Source organism: Canis aureus, chromosome 19, assembly GCF_053574225.1.
Source record: "Canis aureus isolate CA01 chromosome 19, VMU_Caureus_v.1.0, whole genome shotgun sequence".
Taxonomy (NCBI): Eukaryota; Metazoa; Chordata; class Mammalia; order Carnivora; family Canidae; genus Canis; species Canis aureus.
The window spans coordinates 2181325-2201271 of NC_135629.1; the positions used below are offsets into that span (position 1 = coordinate 2181325).

General features: G+C 62.8%; 1 protein-coding gene across 1 annotated transcript in view; it reads left to right on the top strand.

The window, feature by feature from the left end:
• Window positions 1-19947, top strand: part of PLXNA1 (plexin A1) — a 48714-nt gene that overhangs the window by 14565 nt on the left and 14202 nt on the right. Inside the window, exons 4-21 of the mRNA XM_077857578.1 lie at window positions 5077-5217; window positions 6173-6273; window positions 6625-6748; window positions 6846-6999; window positions 7293-7392; window positions 8723-8837; window positions 11287-11487; window positions 13198-13294; window positions 13367-13560; window positions 13680-13831; window positions 13925-14045; window positions 14321-14457; window positions 15379-15546; window positions 15968-16061; window positions 16246-16485; window positions 16569-16712; window positions 17035-17269; window positions 19750-19892. Coding sequence (XP_077713704.1) covers window positions 5077-5217; window positions 6173-6273; window positions 6625-6748; window positions 6846-6999; window positions 7293-7392; window positions 8723-8837; window positions 11287-11487; window positions 13198-13294; window positions 13367-13560; window positions 13680-13831; window positions 13925-14045; window positions 14321-14457; window positions 15379-15546; window positions 15968-16061; window positions 16246-16485; window positions 16569-16712; window positions 17035-17269; window positions 19750-19892 — 2661 coding nt within the window. The remainder of the gene's footprint in view (window positions 1-5076; window positions 5218-6172; window positions 6274-6624; window positions 6749-6845; window positions 7000-7292; window positions 7393-8722; window positions 8838-11286; window positions 11488-13197; window positions 13295-13366; window positions 13561-13679; window positions 13832-13924; window positions 14046-14320; window positions 14458-15378; window positions 15547-15967; window positions 16062-16245; window positions 16486-16568; window positions 16713-17034; window positions 17270-19749; window positions 19893-19947) is intronic.

A 19947-nucleotide genomic window follows, 5' to 3' on the forward strand; every position in this document is an offset into this window, starting at 1 on the left:
TGAGTTGGGAGGAGCATCACGTACTGCGTTGAGCGCCCCTTACCTGCAGTGGACGAGCACGTAGTAGGTGACCCTGTGGTGGTCAGCGTCGTGGGGCCAGGAGATGTCCTGCAGGACTCTGGGAGGAGCTTCAGAGGTCTGGCCTGGGTAGTGGCAGGGAGCCAGAGGGCTGTGGTGGCTTCAGGAAAGTAGAAGGGGCTAACATGCACCTGCACATGTTGGGGACCCAGTGGGTGGGATTAGCCTGAGTGACACGGACCATGCATGGGAAGGTGGGCAGTGGATTGTTCTCGGGTTTGAGACGGCACCAGCTGGATGGTCACCACTGCCTGTGTCCGCATCCCTGTCGGGCTCGGGGCTCGTGAAATCTCAGGCTGTAGTGGGCATTCTGGGAGAGTCCCAGCTAGAGATGTGAGGCGGAAGCTGTGTGATCTGTGTGGCCTCGTGGCTCCATTTTGTGTGATCTTCGTGGCAGTGGGATGCAGCTGGGTACCTCTGCCCCGTGGTGGTGGTGATGGCGTCTGGCTTTGGGGCCCTGGTTTCCACACAGCCTCCAAGCAGCTCCTCCCTCCCCTACTGTTGGAACCATGAGCTTCTGAACTCTCACACAGCCTGTGAGATGGATTTCTATTGGCAGAGGAGGAGACAGACCAAAGGTCAAGAAGGACCACAGTGTTCGTCGGTTGTTGGTGTCTGCTTTTCTCTGTGCTGAGGCTGGGGTTGGAAGAGACAAGATTCCTAGGACCCTCCCCCAATCTTCCCAGGTGTGTTTGGCCCCATTACAGCCATTGGGCCTCCTGCAAATCATGTTTTAATTACTCAACTACTGCCAAGAGGAAATAGTTAATTGCTTTTCCAGTATCGGGTTCCTTCTGGCCTTTCTGAGAGTGGTCCCAGGAAGGGGTCTGGAACTTGCTCCCAGCCAGAGCAGGGGGCATCCTGTGGCAGCCTATGAGGGAGTGAGGACGGGCCAAGGAGCTGGGTTGGCCAGGGCCTCAGCCACAGGCCCCTGGCCAGGAAGGAGGGGAGAGGCTGCGCTCCTGCCCCCTCGTGCAGCCCCTCCCAGGACCACTTTGCTGCCTAGGGGGGCTGGGGAGAGGTTGGCAGCTGTACTGGAGGAGGAGGACGCCCATGGGATCCCAGCCCCATAGCCAGATCACTGGCTGCTGTTCTCCCCGCCCCATCTCATACCCATTGCATCGCTCAGGATCCTGTCCTATTGTCATCTGGTTCAGTCAGTGAACCCCCACTCCACAGTTAGGGACACGGGGACGCGAGGGCTGTTACCTTGAGGTGGACAGAGGAGGGGACTCTCCCCACTCTGGTTGGAACCAAGCTGGGCAGCCCCTTGCCTCTGGGTGGCTAGGGCGCGTGCCGGCCTTGGCAAGCAGCCTGCATGGCCCAGACATCCTCCCGGTGCCCCTGCCCGCCCTCAGCCCAGAGAATGGGCTCTTTGTTGGCTCTGGGCTGGATGGACAGCTGACCTGGTCGGGCCGCAGCAGTTGGCGAGAGCCACGCGGTGATGGGTGCGGGGGCAGCTGGCTGGGCCAGCCTGAGGTTGGGGCCTCTGGGGCCAGGGGCTGCCCACCTGCTGCTGGCCTCCTCCCCTTGGCCCTGCACCAGGCTCTCTTTGCAGGATCCACCCCCCCACCCCCGTCACCTGGTGTGTCCTGGGCCCCCGGGACCTGCTGGCTGGGGTGAAGGGATGAACCTGCTCCCTGGCCTGTCCGTGGGAGGGATAGGTAATGCCTCATGGTGGGGGTAGGTGTGTGGTCTACAGCATTTGCCTGCTGCTATCCCAGACCCTGGCACCAGGAGTTTGCTGGGGGCACTGACAGCCCTTGTGCCGCAGCTCAGAATGCAGGGGACTCCCTCCCTTACAGAGGGACAAGGGGAAGGACCCCGGGGTTGGAGAAGTGGATGGAGCCAGAGGGCTGGGGCAGGGTGGGTGTGGCTCTTTCTCTTTGGGTCAGAGCCAGGGGCGAATGGGGGCCTGGGTCTGGTGTAGTCCAGGCAGTGTGTCCCAGGAGGCTGGACACCTCCACTGTGGCCATCTGAGCAGGGGGAGGAGCAGTGCTTTCTCAGCAGGTGTCAGGAAGGCACCACAGCAGAGAGGCAGAGCTGGGTCTGGGTCCTAAGGCTTTTCTGTGGTGGCATGGGGGGAGGGAAGGTGGTCATGGCTAGTTGTGGAAGGTTTTAGTGGTTTTCGGGGCAAGGTTTGCAGAGCACAGGTGACAGCTGGAGGCGGGAGGGTAGATACCAGGGGATGCCAGGAGTATCCGTGTGCTCTCCAGGCCCAGCTGCCCCAGGGTGGGCCATCCCCAGGTGGGTGGCCCTTGACTGGACAGCTGTGCCTGGGGGAGTGGCGTCGGCACGTGCGCTGCCAGCAGTATGTGTCCTGCCGGCCTGCCAGCAGCCTGGCCCCATGCCTGCCCTGCACGCCCCTTCTCCCTGGAATGCCTTCCTGGCGGCCTGCTGCATCCCTCCCTCTTTTGGAGCCGACTCTCTGTCCCCAGGTGCAGGTGGCGACTGCCACCCCCCGGGGCCTGGGGTTCCTCTGGCAGGCCCCTGCAAGGCTCAGTTTCCCTCTCTGTGCTGCATGGGCCCTGCGGCCTGAACCAGCTGGGACCTAGCACTAGTCATTTGTGGGTGAAACAATTTCCACCCCTTCCGACTGGCACATGTGAGCACATAGGGGCCCTGCTGGGTCTGGACTGTGGCTACTGGCTGCCCAGCATGGGGCCTGTCCCCCACATCATGTGCACCTACTGGCCTGCCGGCATTGTCACCCCACCCCCCCCGCCACGCTTACCCCGTGTCCTCCAGAAATGTCCTGTCTCCTTGGGGCCTGCCTGTGTGTGCTAAGGGTTGGGGCTGCCCAGTGGTGGGCAGGTGGTGGACAGATGGATGCATGGTGGATGGACAGATGGATGCATGGTGGATGGACAGCTGGACGTGTGTGCTCCCCACCACAGCTGTTGGGGGCCACCTGTTGGAGTCGGCATGCTGCTGGCCCAGGGGCAGGGTATTCCAGAGTCTGCGTCTGGCCTGCCTCCTCTCTTGCTTTCCCCAAGACCCTGGGAGAAGGCTGCTCTCTGCCTGCCCCCTCCCGTGCCACAGAACTGGTCTGCCCCCTGGATGTGCCCTTCCCTGTAGTGTTTCCCAGCGCCCTACTGGCTCGTGGGCACCCCAGCCTGTGCCTCGGCCCTCAGCAGGAAGGGGAAGGCAGGTCTGGCCACAGTGAGTGGTCAGATTGAGTACTGTGGGGCCCCTGGTGGTTGGGGAGGGAGAGCCTGGGGCCCTCAAGTGTCCTTGTTCAGCAGACACATCTTGGGCACCCTGGAACGCAAAGGGCTGAGGTCTGGTCAGGCCTGGCTGTTAGGGCAGACCTGGATATCTGGTTGTGAGGGCAACCCATCAGGGCGTGGTGGGTGGGGAGAGGTGCCTGCAGGGAGGGGATGGGGGCCAGAGGCAGGGCCCTGGGGGAAATCAGAGTCCTGATTTGAATCAGCTGAGTTGAGACTGGGTCTGGCGATCAGTCTGGTGCCCCGGCCTGCACTCTGGCCCTGCCCTGCCGTCCTGACCTTATCCCCTGCTTCCTGGCCATTGTCCAGGCTGGCCTTGCCGGGCCTGGGCGGGTGACTGCTGGGGCTTGAGGATTGCCTTGGGGCCCAGCCCCCCTGGGTCCCCTCATCTTGGCACACCGGCTCTGTCCTTACTCTCAGAACAGCTCTGGCATGGGGACTGGTGTCTGTTGTCACCATTTCACGGGCAGGGAAACTGAGGCCGGGAGCCGGACCCCAGCTTGTTTGCAGAGCTGGGGTCATGTGAGCTGGGGCTCGGGCCCAGGCAGTGCAGGTCCAGCGCTGTCCCCGTGGCCTCCCCGACCTCTGCCGTGGCTGCTGTGGGCCAGGCCTGCCCGCGGAGGGGCCGACTATGGGCTTCCTGTGAGCGAAGGCTGCCCCCCCTGGCTGCCCCCCAGCAGGGCCGGCTGGGTACAGGTCGGGGCGCTGTGGCCCCTGGCCTGGCATCCCTGCTCGCTGGCGGCCTGGGCCCCAGCCCCCCCACCCCGGCAGCTCCAGGCCTTGCCTGCTCCCGGCTCGCTCCGTGCTTCCGGGTCTGGTTTGACTTAAGCCGCGCCGGCCGGGCCGGGAGGCAGCTGAGCGGATGTGGGGGGGTGGGGGGGTGGCCTCGGCCCTCAGGAATGCGGCCCTCCCCGCTCCGCCCGCCGCAGGCCCAGGGACACAGCGCCCCACCCTGGCCGCCCGCCAGCCAGACCGGCGAGGAGGGTGCCGGCCTGGGCCCCCCGCAGCGGGTGGGGGCTGGCCCTGGCTCCCAGCCCAGAGGGGTGCCCGGGGAGCTGCGGGCCTGGCGGGCTGGGAGACGCCGCCCCGCGAGTCCCATCTCGGAAAGCCCCTGGGTCTCTCTGTTAATTAAATACGTTTGTTTGGTGAAAGCAACTAAAAATACTTGCAGCCTCGCGGGCTGCAGAGAAGAGCTGGCTAATTAACGCCGCTTTGTTTGGGATCTGGAGTATATTCCAGTGCTGCTGAGACGCCTGCCCTCCCGCCTGCTTGTGGGGGTGGGTGGACCCCTCTCCTGGACCTTGGCCTGGCCCCTCCCCCCGCGGTGCGTCCCTGCCCTGGAGTCTCCCGGTTTCACGTCTCAGCCATGCTGGACATCTCAAGTTCTCCAAAGGCCCCCGTCGCCTCCTCCTTCCGTCCCATCCCTGCACAAACATCCCTTGCTCTGAGACATCCAGCCTGGCCCCCAGAAGAGGTGGGCCACCTGCCAGCAGCTCCCGCGGCCTGTGTGCTGGTCTTGGCTATACAGCGGGTGATGGGTGGTGGCTCATGCTTGTCCCTGTGGCTCTGTCGACTGGTGAAGGGGGGCTGGATCAGGACCTGCCTACCGGCCACAGTTCTTTCCTACTCATCCTCCTTGGGGTGGGTGGAGGCCTCAGCCTGGTTCTCGGCAGGGCTTGGGGGTCCACCAGCCAAGGGGTCCAAACCCCTGCCCTCAGGGCTGGGGCAGAAAGGCCTTGGCACAGCCGCAATTAGGCCCTCGCTGCCGCAGATCCTGGTGGACCTGGCGAACCCTGGTGGCCGGCCGGCCCTGGCTTACGAGAGTGTGGTGGCCCAAGAGAACAGCCCCATCCTGCGCGACCTGGTCCTCAGCCCCGACCGCCAGTACCTCTATGCTATGACGGAGAAGCAGGTGGGTGACCCGCTGCAGGACACTTGGGGCGGGTTGTGGGGGGTCATCAGGGAGTCAGGCCTGGCCGTTGCTGCCCACTGCGTCCTTACCAGCTCCAGATTTTCCCGTCAGGCTTGGAATTCCCGCCCCCTCTCTGAATAATTGCATGTCCACAGGAACAGATACTTGAATAAATTTTATGAGAGCATTGATGTCATTTGCAGGCTGAGCCTGTACCTCTGGGGCCCTGAGTCCTCGGGCTGAGGCCCTGCATGGCACTGGCCTCATCTGCCCAGTGGGGGCTTCAGGCGGCCGTGTCCGTGGGGTTGGTGCCTGGCCTGGCCCTCCCTCATCAGGCCATCCATTTGTGTTCTCCTGGTCCAGTCTGCTCGGAGCCAGCGTTGGCCTTTCCCAGCCTGGCGACCCCGTGATAGCCAAGGGGTAGGCGCGGGGGGGCAGGTCAGCATGGGTTTGGTAAGGCCAGGCCCCCATTCCTGGCCAGTCCTCACTTCTCCTCTGCCTCTCTCTCAGCCATCAGGGTATTCTAGCTCACTGAGGACCTCAGGGCCAAGCAGGCAAGGTCAGGGGGAGCAGAGCCCAGCCTGAGTCTGTGCTCAGGGTTGGGATTGATAAGCCCATGCTCCCTTGGGGAACTCTGAGTCCAGACAGATGGGACAGTGACTGTGGCTGGAGCTGTGAGTTCTCCTCTGGGTAGCTCACCTGCACCGACTTGCCGGCTTCCTGGCCACTGCCTCCCAGGAGAGAGGCCTGGCCTGTTTGGCCTTAGCCAAGTCAGGGTCACAGGACCAGCCTCTGAACAGGCCATGCTGGAGAAAGGCCTGAGATGGAGGCTCCCTTCATGTATGGGAACAGGGCTGGGTTCAGGGGACACACCGTGGTGGTAAGGAGGTGAGGCTGGAGGGGTCTCTGGGGTGGGCCTTGCAGGGGCCTGATGCAAAGGTCCCCATCCTGCTAGGTGACTCGTGTGCCTGTGGAGAGCTGCGTGCAATATACGTCATGCGAGCTGTGCCTGGGGTCACGGGACCCCCATTGTGGCTGGTGTGTCCTGCACAGCATGTGAGTCTGGACGGGGTGTTGGGGTGGGCCGGAGGGCCCTGACACCGCTGCCTGGCAGCCTCTGACCTGGGGGAACCCAGGTGACTGCACCGTACATCTTGGGCAGTCACAGCTCCCGTTTGAAAGCGTCTCTGGGTCTCACCTGTGTAAGGTGCCCTGTATTTGGGAGTTTCCCGTGACTGGCTAAGTGATGGCAAGCCCCCCTTTGCCCCAGTAAGGATGGGTACAGGGTAAAGCTGGTGGGCTTCCCCCAAGCGCATGACGACAAGCCTGCTGAGCAGGAGCTGGTGGGCTTGGGGTGCCCCCCTGGCTGCCTCACCCATGCCCAGCCATAGCACCTGCTACCCACAGCTGCTCACGGCAAGACGCCTGCGAGCGGGCAGATGAGCCCCAGCGCTTCGCCTCGGACCTGCTGCAGTGCGTGCAGCTGATGGTACAGCCTCGCAACGTTTCAGTCACTATGTCTCAGGTTCCGGTGAGCTAGGCTGCTCGGGTAGGGGGTGGGGGATGGGGGTGGCAGTGGTGGGGGACGGGTCCCTGCTCACAGAGGCCTTCTGCTCTGGGGGCCCCAGCTCGTGCTGCAGGCCTGGAACGTGCCTGACCTTTCGGCTGGTGTCAACTGCTCCTTTGAGGACTTCACCGAGTCTGAGAGCATCCTGGAGGACGGTCGGATCCACTGCCGCTCACCTTCCGCTCGGGAGGTGGCACCCATCACACGAGGCCAGGGTGAGTGTCCCCATGGGCCAGGGCAGCACCTGGAGCCATCCTGTTGGGGTCAGCAAATGGGCATCACATGTTGGCTGTAGAGTGGCAGGGGAAGGAGCAGGGGCAGGGACCGCAGGTGCCAGCCCAGTGTCCTCAGAGGCCCACAGGGTCTACAGGGCATGGATACAGCAAGGGGCTGTGTAGGTGGTGGTGGAGAAGGTCCTTGGCGAGGCTTGTCCCTGTTCTGGGCTGGCTGTCCTGGGTTCAGTGGCCCTGGGGGGCCCTGGTGACTCAGGCCTGCGCTGCTTCTGTAGGTGACCAGCGGGTGGTCAAGCTTTACCTAAAGTCTAAGGAGACGGGCAAGAAGTTCGCGTCCGTGGACTTCGTCTTCTACAACTGCAGCGTCCACCAGTCGTGAGTGTCCTGGTTCTCCTGCACCAACACTCCCAGCAGACCAGGGGGGTTCTGTGAGGCCAGGTGGTCAGGGTGGGAGGCAAGGCCGTGCAAGAGCCGCTCACCCAGTGGAAAGCCAGCAGGGGCCTGGCTTCCAGGGGGCAGCTGGAGGGTAGCCTGAGGCTGGGGCGGTCAGAGAGGGCAGGGGAGGTTCCTGATTCAAAAGAAGAGAGTCTCACCAGCCTCCTGCAAGCTGCTGGGGCGCGGGGAGTGGCCTGTAGGCCCCGGGGTGAGGCGGAGCATGAGGGAAGCTGCGGGAGATGGCCAAACCATGGGAAGGGACGGGCCGCTTGACACAGGTACCTGCTGCTTTGGGACAGGTAGAGGGGTCCAGGTCCTCTCTGGTTGTGGTCGATAGCATCCGCTGGGGCAGGGGGACCTGGAGGGGACCCACCTGGAAGGCCAAGGAGGGGTGCAGGGTGGCGAGGAGCCCCACACAGGCAGAATGGTTCAGCCACAGAGCTGGAGGCACCTGATTTTCCCCTGTGCCTTCACTTGTTGATTTGTAAACCGACTCCATCCTGGGTCAGGGTGCCCACTGAGGACCTGAGTGTCGACGTTACTGGGCTTCACCTCTCTGCCCCAGGCGCACTGGTGTTTGGGGATCAGGGGCAGCACTTGAGAGCTGAAGGCTTGAGGGTCTCTGGAGAAGCCCGGTGGCCTGCAGGTTGGAGGTCTTAGAAGTCAGAAGGGTTTTCTCCAGGGGAAGTGGGTGCCACGGGGGCTGCAGAGAGGACGAGGTACCAGCCATAGGAGATTGCACAGCCAGAGCATGGCAAGGGCCCTGTGCGGGCCCTGGGGATGTGTGAGAGTGAACCAGACAGGTGTCTGCCACGTGGAGCTTGCATTCTGGTCAGGGACGCAGACTTCTACAACAGCTCCAGCTCCGCGGGATCGCCTCCTAAACTTAAACCTAAGTTAGTTGAGATTAGAACTTAGTGTACAGATGTGTGGTTCCATACCTGCACTAATGCGTTTCCTGGTGCTAATTGTCACATGGAGCTCGGTGTGGCCAGCGGTCACCTCAGTGGACGGCACGGGCTTTAGACATATGTTATTGGGAGGTTGTATCAGCAGATGGTGAGGGGGACTGGGAGGTGTTCAGAGTCTGGGGAAAAGCAGCAAAGAAGAAGGGAAGCACGGGCAGGCCTCTCTGAGCAGGTGGAGGAGCCGCCAGAGCAAAGGCCCTGAGGCAGCTCTGTGATCTGCTGCAGGAGTAGCAGGGTCCCGTGTGGCCACTGGGTGGAGGCACAGGTCATCTCAGTTTCACCACCCTGCCCTCTCCCTGCAGCTGCCTGTCCTGTGTCAATGGCTCCTTCCCCTGCCACTGGTGCAAGTACCGTCACGTGTGCACGCACAACGCCGCCGACTGCGCCTTTCTGGAGGGCCGTGTCAATGTGTCTGAGGTAAGGCCATCCTGGAGAGCTCAGGGTTTCAGAGGCACAGCAGAACTCCGCAGCTCCCATGGGTGGCTGGATGCTGACCTCAGGGCCCCGTGTGTGAGGACGTTCTCCGAGGCCAGCCAGTAGTGTTTGTTTGTGGTCACTGGATCTGCTCTCTAACCTCAGGGAAGGCCTCAGACTGGGGCCTCTAGATGGGGTTGCAAAAGGATGCCCTAGGGGTGATACAGGGAGGGGACTGTCCACCGACTGTGACGCCTGCAGCATGAGGTATCTGGCTGGGCTGGCATGCAAGTCCCGGTGCCCAGAATCCGTGTGGATGAGGGAACCCATCAGACTGACTGGCAGGGTGGCTGGTTGGTTCTGGGAGTCAGTGGAGGCCCTGTGTAGTAATTGATAGTAATTAGGTAGTAATTATTTTGGAGCCTGGGTGAGGCGCTGACTTTATGAACAGCCAGGCTACTTTTCCTAGAACCGGAGGCTCTCAGAACCAGAACAGGCTGGCCTGAGCACCTGCCAGGCAGGGGGTGGGGCTGCCAGGCTCCCTGGGTGCAGCCCGAGGGCGCAGAGCCAGGCCTGGAAGCCAGGGCCCACCCTTCTGAAGGAGACAGAGGCCTGTTGGTTGGACAGGGCAGGGGGGTATGAGTCTTGCTGACTCTGGGGCCTGGGGCGCTGGCAGAGGCCATGCAGCCTGCTTCAGGCCATTCCTCACAGAGCCTCCCCTGACCGACCTCCACTGTCACCCTCCGGACCTCATGGGATGAGGGCAGAGGTCGGGTCCGGCAGGCCCAGAGTAGGCAGGGACCTTGGGCATTGTGGGGAGGATTCTGAGCAGGTGCTGTGAGAAGCAAGGTGGGGGGCGGGCAATGGGCTTTCCTGCCACACTGGAATGTGGCCCACATGAGGATCTGGGCAAAGGTGTCATGAGGACAGGCAGGGGCCGTGGGGCAGCAGGATGTTGGGAGTGACGCTGAGGTCAGGGACCTTGGGGAGCGCCACTGCGGGCCTTGGTGGAACAGCATAGACTCTTCTGCGGAGTTTGTCTGACAAGGGCTGGATGGGGCGTGGTCCTGGGATCCAGGGACGTTGCTGGGGAGGAGTCCCTCCCATACCCCACAGATATGCCCTCTTGAGCTGTCATCCCAGGTTTTTTTTTTTTTTTTTTTTTTTTTTTTTTAAGATTTTTATTTATTTATTCATGAGAGACAGAGAGAGAGAGAGAAAGAGAGAGAAGCAGAGGCACAGGCAGAGGGAGAAGCAGGCTCCATGCAGGGAGCCTGATGTGGGCCTCGATCCCGAGACTCCAGGGTCACGCCCTGGGCTGAAAGCAGGTGCTAAACTGCTGAGCCACCCAGGGATCCCCTGTCATCCCAGGTTTTATGGGGACTTCCTATAGAGCATGACAGGCCCAAACTTGGCCAGGCCCATTGCTCAGGAGGCCTTGAGCTCCACTGTCGATTCCTTCTTCCCATCCCTGGTTCTGGTGTGGATTGTGTGGGGTGGCCCCTTACTCCAGCCTCATGTGGGCACAGAGGTTCCAGCCCCAGAGAGAGAGAGAGAGCGGGGCCTCCTGGGCGGCAGAGGTGGTGTCTGTAGAGGGAGGTGTGAGGCTGGGGGGCAGTGGGAGCCAGGGGTGCTGGGGGTCCCCAGGGGCAGCTGGGAGCTGGCCGGGGCAGCTCTGGTATAGGCGTGGGCCCCTGAACCTGGGCATGGTGGCCCTGCGTACCTGTCCTCATCACCCAGCCTCTCCCCCCGGTGGGGGCATCCCTGCCGACCCAGCAGCTAGTGGTCACCTGCCGGGCTGCATCGAGCCCTCCTGGAGCCCAGGCTCCCTCCTCAGGCCCCCACCAGCTCCATAGAGTGGGGCCGGCCCACCTGGGGAGCTGTCCCGGGGCCTGGGGATTACAGCCTGTTTTCAGCATCTCTATTTAAAGCCCCAGCTCGGCGTCGTTCCTGTGGGGCCTTGTGTCGCGGCTGCTGCAGGCTGTGCTGCAAGGGAGCTGGGCCATTGCATCAGACCCCCGTTGCTGAGATGCTGGCCCTGGGGGGCCCGGGCTGTTTTCCTGCCCAGCTCTGGCTATTTTTACATGCTCCTCGGGCCCCCAGCTGAGAGCTCGCAGCCCCACCTCCTGCCTGCTCAGCTACTTCTGCCCCAAGGGCCTTTTCAGCTGTGGGCCAGATGGGGCCCCCTCGGTGGCTGAACAACAGGCTCCTGGAGTACCGCGAGGGCGCTCGGGTGCACAGGGGAGAGGGCCACCAGTATGCAGCCAGGGCCTGGCGAGTGCAGGACCCAGGCCTCCCGTTTCCAGCCTGGCCAGCTCTTCCCTGGGTTGGCCAATGTGTAAAATGGGCACAGTGGTACTTGCAGGCTCTGTGCAGAGACGGGTCTGGGCTGAGGTAGGGCGTGCCATGCTCGTGGCACCCAGCCCTTCAGCTCAAGCCTTGTCACCCCCAGGACTGTCCTCAGATCCTGCCCTCCACCCAGATCTACGTGCCAGTGGGCATGGTGAAGCCCATCACCCTGGCTGCTCGCAACTTGCCACAGCCCCAGTCCGGCCAGCGTGGCTACGAGTGCCTCTTCCACATCCCGGGAAGCCCAGCACGCGTCACTGCCCTGCGCTTCAACAGCTCCAGCCTGCAGTGCCAGAACTCCTCGGTGAGGCGGGGGTTGCTGCCAGGAGCCCCGAGCACCTGACTGAGCCTATTACCCTCACAGCCTTAGGGTCTGCTTTCTGCTCTCAGCAGCACAGAGACAGTGGGCTGGGGAGGCACCCTCAGGCGTGCTTGGGGGTGCGGGAGAGGGGATGCGCCAAGAGCCAGCCAGGCGTCCGGTGGGAACACATCTCAGACATGGGAGAGGGTGACTTAGAAGGGGTGGGATGTGCCCACGTGGTTGTGTGTGGGGGTCCTGTGATGAGGCTGCCAGGCTGTGCCATCCTCAGCCCATACTTCTAGGAGGGCCGTGGTGCCTAAGCACTCAGCCGTGACTGCGCACTATGTGGCCCGACTCAGAAACTGTTCACAGTGGCCAGTGCAGTGACCGGTAGCTGGCAGTGTCGCCCCAGGGCCAGGAAGCAGCCACACGTGGAGTCTGGAGTCTTGATAGGGTAACAGTTCAGAAGCCTTTAGTCAAGTCCAGTGAGTTTAGTGACGGTGCTTGTCGTAGACCCAAATTCTTTCCTGGTGGTGGGGGGTTGGTGGGTGGCTGGTGTCCGGTTTGTGGCCCTAAGACTGGACCCGACCTCTGCCCTGTCTGGCTCCATGATGGCTGGTGAGCCTGGATTCTCGTCATTCAAGAAGAGTGTCAGTGGGGAATCCCCGGGGAGTGGCCTCTGGTTGGAGGCTGGCGGTGGTGGCTCCTTGGCCAGCACATAATGTGTCCGGCAGGATGATGGACTGGGGGGTCACAGCAACCTCCTGGGGGTGGTTTGGCCACGTGGCCAGGCCCTTCCTACCTGGCCTGTGCTTCCCGTCCTCCGTCCTCACTCTGTCATACCTTCTACTGGCTTTTTTCTTACTCCCATACTCCCATGGCCCGGCTACTTCCATCCTCTCTGGCTGGCTGGCTGTGTCTCTACTGTCCTGTTTTCTGCCATCCCCAAGCCTCTGTCCCTCCATCTCGCACTCCCACTGCCCCCCAGCCCACATTTGTCTTTCCTGTGACTACACTGAAAGGGAAGAGGGAGTACCAGGGAATTTGATAGGATCCAATTAAATTCCTGTAGATAAAATAGTGATGAATTACTCTGGGATGGAGTGGAGGTCCTCAGCTGCAGAAAGTGGGACACAGCTGGGCATGCTGGGCCTGGGCTCCCCAGGGGAGGGGTATTGTCCCGAGCCCAGCCCAGACCGGGGGGCTGCAGGATAGAGCCTTCCCTGCTGCTGCTTTCTGCCGGCCTGTGCCCAGGGCGCAGGGCGGTCCTGGGGTAGGGATTATGGAACCAATTCAGCAAACACAGCAGGTTTATGGAGGGTCTCTGAGAGATAACCAGGGGGGCCAGCTGGAAAGTTCTGGTTCCCTGATGGGGCGGACTCCAGGGGACGCGGGGGTTACCCTGAAGCGCGCGCCTCATGTGCCTCTTGGCTGAAGGGTGGGGATTCTGGCCACCAGGAGGGACACCCTGTGTGTGTTTGGAGACTGGTAGGGGGAGGGAGAACTGGGTGTGACAGCCCAGCCATCTCTGCTGGCGGTGGGTGGGCGGGCGGCTCTGGGATTTCCAACTCCAGGTTGGAAATGCCATTTGGTCCTGCCAAACCCATTCCTGTGGGCCAGTTCCAGGGTAGCCGGGAGGGTCGGGCAGGCCCTGAGATCCTAGAGTCCAGGCTGTGCGTGTGACCTGCCCACCCACCTGCCCACGGCCCACAGTATTCCTACGAGGGCAATGATGTCAGCGACCTGCCTGTGAACCTGTCAGTGGTGTGGAACGGCAACTTCGTCATTGACAACCCTCAGAACATCCAGGGTGAGCAGGGTGGGATACCTGGGGGCGGGGGGCGCCGAGGGCACACCGAGCTGACCGTGTCCCTCCCCGCAGCCCACCTGTACAAGTGCCCAGCCCTGAGGGAGAGCTGCGGCCTCTGCCTCAAGGCCGACCCACGCTTCGAGTGCGGCTGGTGTGTGGCCGAGCGCCGCTGCTCCCTGCGCCCCCACTGCCCCGGCGACTCGCCCGCTGCCTGGATGCACGCCCGCCATGGCAGCAGCCGCTGCACCGACCCCAAGATCCTTAAGGTGGGCAGCCCTCCCGGCGCACCCCCAGCAGGGTGCTGACCCCAGGCCGCCCCACACCCTGCCCTGCCCGGCCCGTGGCAGCCTGCGCCTGGGTCCCAGCCTCGGCCTCTCTGCTGCAGCTGTTCCCTGAGACGGGCCCGCGGCAGGGAGGCACGCGGCTCACCATCACGGGTGAGAACCTGGGCCTGCGCTTCGAAGATGTGCGGCTAGGCGTGCGTGTGGGCAAGGTGCTGTGCAGCCCCGTGGAGAACGAGTACATCAGCGCCGAGCAGTGAGTGCAGCCTTCATGGTGTGGGTGGGCAGGGCCGCCCCGACCCCCGGGCTGGATCCCGCAGCCCACTGAGGCCCCCCGGGTGCCCCACAGGATCGTCTGCGAGATCGGGGATGCCAGCACGGTGCGGGCTCACGACGCCCTGGTGGAGGTGTGTGTGCGAGACTGCTCCCCCCACTACCGGGCCTTGTCCCCCAAGCGCTTCACCTTTGTGGTAAGCCTCTCCCTGCCCATCCTCCCAGGTGGCTAAGGGGGTGGCTGTGCAGGGGCTGGATCGGGCTCCAGGTCCTCCGGGGTCCCCTTGCCTAGCAGCACCTCCGTTCTGGTCCCCAGGGCCCAGTTCCAGGTCCCTCCTGCACACTCGGGGCCCTGCCTGTGGGTGGCGAGGGGAAGCTGGGAACATGTGGCTCCGGGCACGCCTGGGGTGCAAGCAGGCCTCTGGCCAGAAGGGTAGGCCTTCCCTGCAGCTCAGGTCTCTTCTTCCCACAGACTCCAACCTTCTATCGGGTGAGCCCTGCACGAGGGCCTCTCTCGGGAGGCACGTGGATTGGCATCGAGGGCAGCCACCTGAACGCAGGCAGTGATGTGGCTGTGTCTGTTGGCGGCAGGCCTTGCTCCTTCTCCTGGTAAGGGGTGCATGTGGGGCGTGGGGGCCAGGCAAGGCCCACCTTCCCCGCGTGGCGGTTGGTTCAGGCTGCATACCCCTCCGGTTGCCCAGGAAACAAGGGGGTGTGGAGAGCCTGGCTGGGGTGATTGCTATGGAAACCAGAGGCGGAGAGTGTTACCATGGAGACGGGCTACCTCCTGGAGTGGGAAGGGCAGGGCAGGCGGGGCCTGGGCTGAGGGGTGGCGGCCTGACTGCTCTGTTTTGGGGGCGAGGGGGATCCCCTGGGAGCACAAGAAGTATTTTAAAAATTTTCTTAAGAGAGAGAAAAGAAATCTTGACAAAAGCCCTGAGGCTTGAAGTGGATAATTTTAGATTAGGGATGATAATGGAACGGTCCTTTAAATATTTTCCTGCAGTAATTATCCGCTATCAGACTAATTATTGGTGTTTGCAGCCTTGCTGCAGGAGCGGGCCTGGCGGCTGTGGGGCCTCCCGGCTGAGCTGAGGGGCTGAGGGGACAGGGTCCCAGGTGCAGCAGTGTCTGGCTGGCGGCTTAGTGGGTGTGACCGAGTGCCCCCTCTGCCGTGGCCAGTCCATTCCGCCTCCTCGTGGCCGGGGTTGGCTCCATTTTCGGATCAGGAGACTGAATGGAGGGTGGGGGGCCGAGGACGTGCACCTCACCCACCTTAGGGAGAGTGCTGAGCTGGGCCTCCTGGGAGTCCTGTACCTAGCCCCTCGGGAGGGCTGATGGAAGCTGGCTGTCCCACTCATCGGCTTCCTGGAGCAGGTCCCGTTGTGGCTCCATTTTACAGGTGGGCAGGTGAGGCCTGGGCAGGTCCAGTCGCCTGCCCAAACACCTGTCTGTGACAGAGCCTAGACGCTTAGCGCCCCCCTCGTGGGTGAACCTCACTGGTCTGCGCCCCCCCCCTGCCCCCCGCAGGAGGAATTCCAGAGAGATCCGGTGTCTGACGCCCCCTGGGCAGAGCCCTGGCAGCGCTCCCATCGTCATCAACATCAACCGTGCTCAGCTCACCAACCCGGAGGTGAAGTACAACTATACGGAAGACCCCACCATCCTCAAGATTGATCCTGAGTGGAGCATCAACAGGTGGGTCCCCCACTCCCTACTGCATAACCCGGCCTGAGCCCCAACAATCCCATCTGTCCTGTGGCACCTGCTCTGGGGGAGCTCCTTCACCCACCTCCTTTCTGCTTCTTGAGACTGGGCAGGGGGTGGCCAAACCCGCTCTGTCTCTGAGGGTGGGGGCAGTGAGTGAAGACCGAGACCACTACTGTGCCCTGGACGCAGCAACCTGGTTTTCGCGTCAGTCACGGAAACAGATCGCCCCATAAACCCTGTGGTGCTGTGCTCTGCACGGTAAGGTGCTGTGTTCGCTTGGAGATGTGGTCGGTGCCATAGGTTGGCGTGGGGACATTAACCTGTGAGCCGTCCTAGGGGGCGCTGACTGGCGAGTGTCCACTGGGCCCCCGCTGAGCTCCCCACCACGATCCCCTTCCCCATCTTCTAGCGGAGGGACCCTGCTAACGGTCACGGGCACCAACTTGGCCACCATCCGTGAACCTCGTATCCGGGCCAAGTATGGAGGCGTTGAGAGGGAGAACGTGAGTCCTTGTGGAACCCTAGCGGCTCATGCTGCCTCGGGGGGCATGGACCCCAGGGAGGGAGGCCGCCCCGTCTGGCTTGGGGGGGACCCCACGTGCAGGTAAGGCTGCAGCCCCTGGACCCTGCTGGGGCCCGATTCCATGTGGGGAGTGGCTGGCCCAGCGTGCGTGCCTGCATCCTCAGAGCTGTCTGGTGTACAACGACACCACCATGGTGTGCCGCGCCCCATCAGTGGACAACCCGAGCCGCAGCCCGCCAGAGCTGGGGGAGCGGCCAGACGAGCTGGGCTTCGTCATGGATGACGTGCGGGCCCTGCTGGTGCTCAATGCCTCCTCTTTCGTCTATTACCCCGACCCTGTGCTGGAGCCGCTCAGCCCCACCGGCCTCCTGGAACTGAAGCCCAGCTCCCCGCTCATCCTCAAGGTGGGCCCCTGTGTGCTGAGTGGGGGTGCAGGGTGGGGGCTTGTGGGGCAGAAGGGCTCTCTGGCTCACCCCCACCCCCACAGGGCCGGAACCTCCTGCCGCCCGCGCCTGGCAATTCACGGCTCAACTACACGGTGCTCATCGGCTCCACACCCTGCGCCCTCACTGTGTCAGAGACGCAGCTGCTCTGCGAGTCACCCAACCTCACAGGGCAGCACAAGGTCACGGTGCGTCCACGGCCCTCGCATCCACGCTCTTGCCCGAGCTCTGCTCTCCTGGGCCCCACCTGCCTTTGCCAACTGCCCTTGCCCCTCCCAGGGTGACCTCAACTCTGTGGCAGAGGCCCAGTCTTACCTCTGGCTCAGAAGGAGCCCAGCCCTGGTGCCCGCTCGTGGGCCCGACACTGGCCCTGAATCCCTGCATCCCCACCCTCTGACCTCTCCGGGCTGGGGCAGGTGCTGTGGGGTGCTCCCAGGGCCTGGTACCAGGGGCCTCCAGTGTTCTGAGTGGGCAAGGGGCCTCCTGAGTGGCCTGCACCCCCACCCACAGGTCCGGGCTGGCGGCTTTGAATTCTCACCAGGGATGCTGCAGGTGTACTCAGACAGCCTACTGACACTCCCTGCCATCGTTGGCATTGGCGGAGGTGGAGGCCTCCTGCTGCTGGTCATCGTAGCCGTGCTCATCGCCTATAAGCGCAAGTCTCGGGATGCTGACCGCACCCTCAAGCGGCTGCAGCTGCAGATGGACAACCTGGAGTCCCGCGTGGCCCTGGAGTGCAAGGAAGGTGTGTCCTCAGAGCTGCAGGCGCTTGGTGGCAGGGGCAGGGCATAGGGGACAGGGCTCGCTGTGACTGCCACCACGTGCCAGCCAGGTCCCGTTGTCCTCGTTGACTCCGCTCAGTGTTCCATGTTCATGACTGTGGCACACATAGACTCCGGTGGGCAGGTGGGCAGATGAGGGCCCTGGGGCGAGCACAGCCTCCATGGGTGCTACTTGAGACACAGACTCGAGCTGCAGAGCTTGCGTTTGGGACTCTGCTTGACTGCAGGACTTGGACAGGCACGCAACCTCCTTGTGTCTCAGATTCCTCATCCGTAGGATGGGCACAGCGATTCCATCCACAGGGCTGGGCATGGCACCTGGGGGTTGGGGGGGCACCTTTCCTTAGGTCCTAGGTACATACAGACCTCGGCTGGTACTGGGCTGTGGGCCTTGAGGGGCTGTCTCAGGAGTGCTGCCACGTTCCAGCCTCCTAAACGGGGCACGTGTCCTTTGTGACTGTACTATGTGAACGGTGGAGGTCAGCTCAGAGGGCTTTCAGTAGGGAGGTGTTGTGTGGGGTTTGGTGCAAGAAAGGTCTGGCGTGCAGCTGGCTTCCAGCACAGCCGGGCCAGACCCTCTGCTGCGTCTTCAGGGGTCCCTCTCTCTGGTGACAGGGCCAGCACAGCGGGCAAGCTCAGCCAATGCCACTCCCGCCCACATGCCTCCCTTCCCTGGGGCCTGCTCCCCCAGGAGCCCCCAGTTGAGAGTGGGCAGATCCTGGGGGGCAGGAGGGGGTACCCTAGAGAACAGGACAGGTTCTGGCAGACAGGGGCTGCAGATTTTGGAAAAATGTGAGCCGTGGGCCCCAGCGGCCGCAGGAAGGGCCAGTGGTGGGCCCCAAGCTGGAACAGGTGTCCAGCATGTTCCAAAGCCAGGCTTATCCCCCACAGAGCACATGCTGCCATTCCTGCCTGTGTGCCAAGGGCACTGCTGCAGGGTGGGGCGTGGGGATTGAGTGCTGGCAGCAGAGGTGGGCACACAGGTTGGGGCCTCCAGGGAGCCCTGCTGGCCTAGGATGCGGCCCTGGGCTGCACAGTGGCTGTCTGAGGGGGTGGGCTCTGGGCACAGACCACAGCCCTGGTCCGTGATGCTACCCTCAGACCTGGCTGGCCTCTCTGGCTGGGCGGCTGGACCCTGGGCCAGCCTGGGATGGCCCCCACTTTCTCATGGCCCCCGGCTTGCCGCCTCATTGGAGGACCTGGAGCTGTTACAGAGGTGGAGAGAGCCTCGCTAATGGTAATTGCCGGGTGAAGGACTTGTCTTAGGTGCCGGGGCAACCTCAGACCTTTTGCAGGTGCTGGCTACAGCTCTGGGAGGCTGTGGAGGAATGTTCCTATTTGGAGCATGATGAAAGGGAGGTGGGTAGTAGGTGGGGCATGAGGCCCTGGGGTGACTGCAGCAGGTCTGGCAGCGGGCTCTTAGTAACTCCACTGGGGCTAGAGGGTCTCGTTCGGTCAGGACCCTCACCTGTCTGAGAACTGAAAGGTGTGCATCCCTCTCAGTCCTACCACCCCCCCACCCCCACCCCCCATCTCATGGGACACAAGCAGGTGTGTGAGGCTTGAGTGGGAGGCAGGTGGCCTGGATGGGCACCTCTCTGGGCGGGGAGAACCTCAGGATGAGGACAACTGTGTGCTGAGGCTGGTACCAGGAGGCCTTCAGCTGCCAGTACAGTGTGGATGCAGAGGCTGCTGGGTGCTCCAGGGGTGGCCAGGCAGCGATAACCTAACCAGACACCTGGCAGCGGTGCTCCAGAGATGAAGGTCCCTGCTCTTAATGAAACCTGCCAGCCATCCCCTGGAGCCCGCGTAGACTACCTCTGGCTCCTGATCAGATAGTGTTTCCCTCGGGCTGCTGCAGGGCGGACACCTCATAGCTCTGGAATGTTCTGTTGAGGCCTGTCCTTGCCCTGCCTTGCCTGCTTTTGTTTCTGAAAGAAGCAGAGCTGCCCCGAGCAGGGTGGGCGGTGCAGAGGGCCCACTGGTCTGAGCTCTGCATGTGACGGCTGTCAGTGTACAGGGCTCAGGGGCTTGGGGAGAGCCTACTGCCCTGTACCTGGCCATGTCCCTTGTCTTCCCAGCAGCTGAGGCAAGGGAGCTGGGGCGGGTGGTGTGCACCCCAGGGTGGGGGAGGGAGCTGGCTCCTGTAGTTTCCTTGCCCCCAGGTGCCAGTGTTAGATGCAGGGAGTCCCTCTCAGCGTGGGCTTAGGCACAGCACCTTGTCTGCTGTCGTCTTGGTGAATCTTGTGACACGTCAGAGAGACAGAGGTTTTATACACGTGTTAGGATTGGGAAAACTGCGGGGTTTCCTTAAGGAAAACCTAGGTTACCCATCCAGTGAGTGGCAGAGCCAGAGTGGGAGCCTGGCTGTGACGGCAGGGGGTTGGGGGAGATTGGGAGGGTGGGTGGGAGGGCACTTGCCTTGACACTCCTCTGGCTGCAGCCTTTGCGGAACTGCAGACAGACATCCATGAGCTGACCAATGACCTGGATGGTGCCGGCATCCCGTTTCTCGACTACCGGACGTATGCCATGCGAGTGCTCTTCCCTGGGATCGAGGACCATCCAGTGCTCAAGGAGATGGAGGTGGGCTGTCGGCAGGGGCTCACTGGTACCTTGGCCCGTTCCTGGGGCTCCTGGG